This window comes from Octopus bimaculoides, chromosome 3 (genome assembly GCF_001194135.2).
Source record: "Octopus bimaculoides isolate UCB-OBI-ISO-001 chromosome 3, ASM119413v2, whole genome shotgun sequence".
Taxonomy (NCBI): Eukaryota; Metazoa; Mollusca; class Cephalopoda; order Octopoda; family Octopodidae; genus Octopus; species Octopus bimaculoides.
Window position 1 is genome coordinate 15,718,268 of NC_068983.1, and position 6,262 is coordinate 15,724,529.

The 6,262-nt window shown below is 40.7% G+C and overlaps 1 protein-coding gene across 1 annotated transcript in view; it reads left to right on the forward strand.

Annotated features, from left to right (window-relative positions):
- Nucleotides 1–5,819, forward strand: part of LOC106881040 (mitotic spindle assembly checkpoint protein MAD2A) — a 10,107-nt gene extending 4,288 nt beyond the window's left edge. The window contains exons 2-5 of the mRNA XM_014931243.2: nt 2,020–2,166; nt 2,541–2,664; nt 3,392–3,495; nt 5,480–5,819. Of these exons, the coding sequence (XP_014786729.1) occupies nt 2,020–2,166; nt 2,541–2,664; nt 3,392–3,495; nt 5,480–5,646 (542 nt within the window). The 3' untranslated portion in view covers nt 5,647–5,819. The remainder of the gene's footprint in view (nt 1–2,019; nt 2,167–2,540; nt 2,665–3,391; nt 3,496–5,479) is intronic.
- Nucleotides 5,820–6,262: the final 443 nt, after the last annotated feature.

A 6,262-nucleotide genomic window follows, 5' to 3' on the forward strand; every position in this document is an offset into this window, starting at 1 on the left:
AGAATAAGAATAGCCTGGGCAAAGTTCAGGGAGCTCTTACCTCTGCTGGTGACAAAGGGCCTCTCGCTCAGAGTAAAAGGCAGACTGTATGACGCATGTGTATGACCAGCCATGCTACATGGCAGTGAAACATGGGCCGTGACTGCTGATGACATGCGTAAGCTCACAAGGAATGAAGCCAGTATGCTCCGATGGATGTGTAATGTCAGTGTGCATACTCGACAGAGTGTAAGTACCTTGAGAGAAAAGTTGGACCTAAGAAGCATCAGTTGTGGTGTGCAAGAGAGACAATTGTGCTGGTATGGTCATGTGGCAAGAATGAATGAAGATAGCTGTATGAAAAAGTCCTACACCCTAGCGGTTGAGGGAACCTGTGGAAGAGGTAAACCCAGGAAGACCTAGGATGAGGTGGTGAAGCACGATCCTCGAACATTAGGCCTCACCGAGGCAATGACTTGTGACTGAGACCTTTGGAAATATGCAGTGCGTGAGAAGACCCGGCAAGCCAAGTGAGACTGTAATCCGTGGCCTCTGCCAGGGGTGTAGCCAGCTCACTTATTCGTATCTTTATTTCATTGGACACTAGACTCTGCTTGCGAAGACCTGTCGGGGCAAGTAAAATCGAAATTGTAATTGAACCAAATTTGATGACTGGCACCTGTACCAGTGGAGCGCTAACAGCACCGTCTGAGCGTGATCATTGCCAGAGCAGCTGTCTGGCTTCCGTGTCAGTGGCATGTAAATAGCACCATTTGAGCGTGATCGTTACCAGCGTCGCCTTACTGGCACTTGTGCCGGTGGCACATAAAAAAACATTCGAGCGAGGTCATTGCCAGTGCCGCTTGACTGGCTCCTGTGCAGGTGGCACGTAAAAAAACACAATTTTGAGCATGGCTGTTGCCAGTACTGCTTGACTGGCCCTCGTGCCTGTGGCACATAAAAGCACCCACTACACTCTCGGAGTGGTTGACGTTAGGTGGTGCATTCAGCTGTAGAAACTCTGCCAAATCAGATTGGAGTCTGGTGCAGTCATCTGGTTCACCAGTCCTCAGTCAAATCGTCCAACCCATGCTAGCATGGAATGCGGACATTAAACGATGATGATGATGATGATGAAATCATCATCGTTTAACGTCCACTTTCTATGCTGACATGGGTTGGACGGTTTGACTGAGGACTGACAAGCCAGGAGGCTGCACCAGGCTTCAATCTGATCTGGCAAGGTTTCTACAGCTGGATGCCCTTCCTAATGCCAACCACTCCGAGAGTGTAGTTAAATAAGAAGTGGGGTTTCCATTATTTTGTACAACCCGTGTGTGGGTAATAAACGATGGACAAGTAGTTGCAAAGTGTGTAAAAGCATGGCAATCTCCTCAGAAAAATTAAAGGAGGATGTAAAAATAAATGACAGCTGAAGTTGATTAATTAGGAAACAGAGAGACAAATGTGGCTGGCAGAAATGTAAACATGTGACTAATTAAGAAACAAATGATCACATAAATAAATATAGTTATTGGATAAGGTCTATAAAGGATATAAACGTGCATATTTATAAGATTGAAGAAACAATATGCCAAAGATAAAGTGCAAAAATTCAGTGGCCTACTAGAGCAGGTAAGCAAGAAATAGAAGGCATACGTAGATATTAAATAGCACATATCAATCTCTGGTATAAAAAAGTTCAAAAAATTCAGATGCAGTAAAAGGTGATAGCCTCCCTTTAGTGCCTTCAGAAGGCAGTGGTAACTGTCTCTTAAAATCCCTATGGGGGGATACGAGCACCTACAGTATGAATATCTCTAGCGATGTGATCTGTAGATCAGAAAATTAACAACTCAGATCAAATATTTAGACGTTTTTTCAAAGATATGTTTGAAATTTAGTTCTTTTTTATTTTTTATAAGAAAAATGTGGTGGGGGTGCTTTTTCCATCAAATTGATAAAAACTTGTATAATAAAAAAAAAAAAAATTGATACCTTTAATTAGAAAATCCATTTTTGTGTTTTGTTTCTTTTTAGATTATGGTGTCAACAATATTCTCTATCAACGTGGAATCTATCCGCCAGAATCTTTTTCAGAGGAAAAGAAATTTGGGTTGTCCTTGTTTGTGTTTGAAATTGAAGAACTGAAGAAGTACTTTGATGATATAATGTCACATGTCAAAGGTAAAATGTTACTGAAGTAGCCAAAATATTTCCCTTTAAGATGAGACAGCATGCCCATGAACCAGAGGCTGGAGCTTGTCTGTTAATGATATCTGAATTACACGAAAATCTATGAACCTTTTTCTCTCTTCATTTCTAGTAACAATACATTGTCACCAGTTTATTTTTAATCCAGATTTTGCCAGAGATTACTAAAATATCAGTAAACTCTTGTCTTTTATTGACGAGTATAACAAGATGAAGTGAGAACACAATGATAGGTTCTTTTCCAGTACAAAAAAGAATAGCCATGTTTTGATAACATTATACTTCAGCACCTTAAGAATTTTTTGTATTAAGGGCTAAGTGTAAATTTTGTTTTCTTTCTTCTGCAGAATGGTTGGCCAATATGATGTTAGAGAAATTGGTGGTTGTTATCCGATGTGCTGATACTAATGAAGTCTTGGAACGATGGCAGTTTGATGTAGAAGATGACCGTCCAGGCACTAAAGAAAACAGGTATTTTTGCAGTTCAAGTAATATGTCCTGCAATTGTTTTTTTTTTTTTTTTTTTTTTTTTTTTTGCTTTTGTTGTTGTTTAACCTTAGATCAGTTTATCCGTCTTTGATTTCTCTTGAAGTGGAGGTGCAATGGCCCAGTGGTTAGGGCAGCGGACTCGTGGTCATAGGATCACGGTTTCGATTCCCAGACCGGGTGTTGTGAGTGTTTATTAAGCGAAAACACCTAAAGCTCCACGAGGCTCCGGCAGGGGATGGTGGCAAACCCTGCTGTACACTTCCACCACAACTTTCTCTCACTCTTACTTCCCGTTTCTGTTGTGCCTGTAATTCAAAGGGTCAGCCTTGTCACACTGTGTCATGCTGAATATCCCTGAAAACTACGTTAAGGGTACATGTGTCTGTGGAGTGCTCAGCCACTTGCACGTTAATTTCACGAGCAGGCTGTTCCGTTGATCGGATCAACTGGAACCCTTGACGTTGTAAGCAACAGAGTGCCAACAACAATGATTTCTCTTGGACATTGCATAGTAAAGAGAATTGAGAGCAATTAATGGTCTGCCTTTTGCATTGTGAGGAAGAGAGAAACCCTTTGTTGTCAACAGAACTAATAACTCTGAACTTCTTCAAGGGGCTTCTCTAAACTAGCTTACTGATCCTGTCATTATATTCACTAAGAGTTGATACCATTACCTTCTGTTTGTTGTAATTGTTGTCCTTCATTGCAGTAATCCTGCGCCAAAGAGTGAAAAGACAGTTCGAGAAGAGATTAGAGCTGTGATGCGACAAATAACAGCCACCGTGACATTTCTGCCCCTACTTGAGACTCCCTGTAAGTAAACAATTCTATTTACTCAACTGTTCTTCTAAAAATAACTATATGTCTTTCATTCTGTTATTGGAATCTGAAACTAGTATGATTACAAAAATGACTTAAACCGCTGTAACAATATCTTAGATACAGAAATAAAGACTGGAATAGGACATCCAGAGTTTGTGACAAAGCAAATAGGGTGACCACATGGTACAGGGCTGACAAATACCAAGGAGTCGTGTTTGTAGAAGCCACAGCCCATGGAGAACAAACCCAAAGATTTAGGAAAGCTCTGAAGGAGTCCAAATTCAACATTAAGATCATTGAAAAGCCAGAAAACTCCATCAGATCACAATTATATAGAACTTACCCCTTTGAAAATACACATGCACCAATGAAAACTGCAATGGTATGTCAGATTAACCGTGGAATTGTTGAACTAGAAGTGTAGTCCACAGCATAAGGTGCATAGAGGGTGCTTGTAAAGACAAGAACATGATATACACAGATGAGACATCTAGAAGCATTGCGGAGAGACTAAATGAACATTTAAGACAATATGACCACAAAAAACAATCCTCCATACTCTACCAACATGGAGGCACACTGGGTTGACTTGACATTTGCATTTTATCCAAGAACCCAAATTACTCAACACTCTGACAAATACAGGAGTACATCCTCATAAATGAAACTAAATAGGAGATATACATAGAAGGTAGTGATACCGCAATACCCACAGTTTATACATACACAGGTAGATTTGTTAGTAGTCTGTTATGTAGACGTGTGTGTATCATCATCATCGTTTAACGTCCGTTTTCCATGCTAGCATGGGTTGGACGATTTGACTGAGGACAGGTGAAACCGGATGGCTATATATATGTATGTATGTATGTATGTATATCAGTCGTGTCAAACATCAAATTGATTATGAAAACACTGATAGTTGACAAGTCTTGTCGTATCAAAGAACAAAATGAATTTTGTAGAACCTTCAATTTATCTGTTGTTTTGTCCCCCACTACTGTCCAGCCGTCCATTGAGCACCTGCATAATGGATGTTTTTTTTTTTGTATTAATTTAGATTTCTAAAATGAAGCAAGTATAAATTCCATTTTGTGTAAAGATGATGACAGCAGAGTTTCAGTTAAATGTTTGATGTCACTCCCTTATCTAGGGAAGTTGCTGTTGTTCAGCCCCAGATCAGACCTGACAGCAGAGTTATAAGTTCAAATCATTACTATTCCTTCTTCGCAAACATGGTTTATCTTAGATTACACTTATCCCAATATCTCCTTCCAGTTTTGAGAGGTTTGATTATTCTTTCTAGCAGGTTGAAAGACAGTACTGAGGATCTCTCAGGATCTCTTGTTGAATTTTCTCCAGTATATTTTGAATGGAGAGTTATGCCCCAGCTGCAAAACCCTTTTTATTTAGATTTCACTCAAATATCTGTTGTTGTTGTTGGCACTCCGTCGCTTACGACGTCGAGGGTTCCAATTGATCCGATCAACAGAACAGCCTGCTTGTGAAATTAACGTGCAAGTGGCTGAGCACTCCACAGACACATGTACCCTTAACGTAGTTCTCGGGGATATTCAGCGTGACACAGAGTATGACAAGGCTGGCCCTTTGAATTACAGGTACAACAGAAACAGGAAGTAAGAGTGAGAGAAAGTTGTGGTGAAAGAGTACAGCAGGGTTCGCCGCCACCCCCTGCCGGAGCCTTGTGGAGCTTTTAGATGTTTTCGCTCAATAAACACTCAAATGTCCGGTCTGGGAATCGAAACCGCGATCCTATGACCGCAAGTCTGCTGCCCTAACCACTGGGCCATTGCGCCTCCACACTCAAACATCTATGTGTGCATTAAATGAACCTTGCTCATGTTAACATTTCAACTGGCATGATAATTTTCTATAAATATTTCATTATTTGTGTAGACTCCATCATTTTGGTATTGTATCTTTTATTTAAAACTCTTCATATTCTTGTTTTCAGGTAACTTTGATGTATTGGTCTACACTCATAAAGATTTGGAAACTCCAGAAAGCTGGGGTGAAACTGGCCCACAATTCATTGCCAATTCAAGCCAAGTTCGTATGCGTTCTTTTACTACAAAAATACACAAGGTGGACACTTGTGTGTCATACAAAAAGACTGACTGATGCTGCAGCGTGAGACTTGTATAGAAGATTGTTGTGATTGATACTGGTAGCAATGATTGAATTACTCAACAGAATGAAAGCAAGCCTGTAACTAAATAACAGTAACTTGGTATTATAGTTCTGTCTCCAAATCTATTATCTTACATGTATATAATAAATAAATTTTGCATTAATTTTGGACTGACATTTCCTTATTTACAATATATACACATATATATACCATGCACATCCATCCAGTACCTCTCCCTATTCTGTCTTTCCTCCTTTCTTCATCATTATCATCATCGTTTAACGTCCGCTTTCCATGCTAGCATGGGTTGGACGATTTGACTGAGGACTGGTGAAACCGGATGGCAACACCAGGCTCCAATCTAAATTTGGCAGAGTTTCTACAGCTGGATGCCCTTCCTAACGCCAACCACTCAGAGAGTGTAGCAGGTGCTTTTACGTGTCACCCGCACGAAGGCCAGTCAGGCGGTACTGGCAACAGCCACGCTCGAAATGGTGTCTTTTATGTGCCACCCGCACAAAAGCCAGTCCAGGGGCACTGGCAACGATCTCGCTCAAAAACCCTACGAAGGCCAGTCAGGCGGCACTGGCAACGGTCACGCTCAAA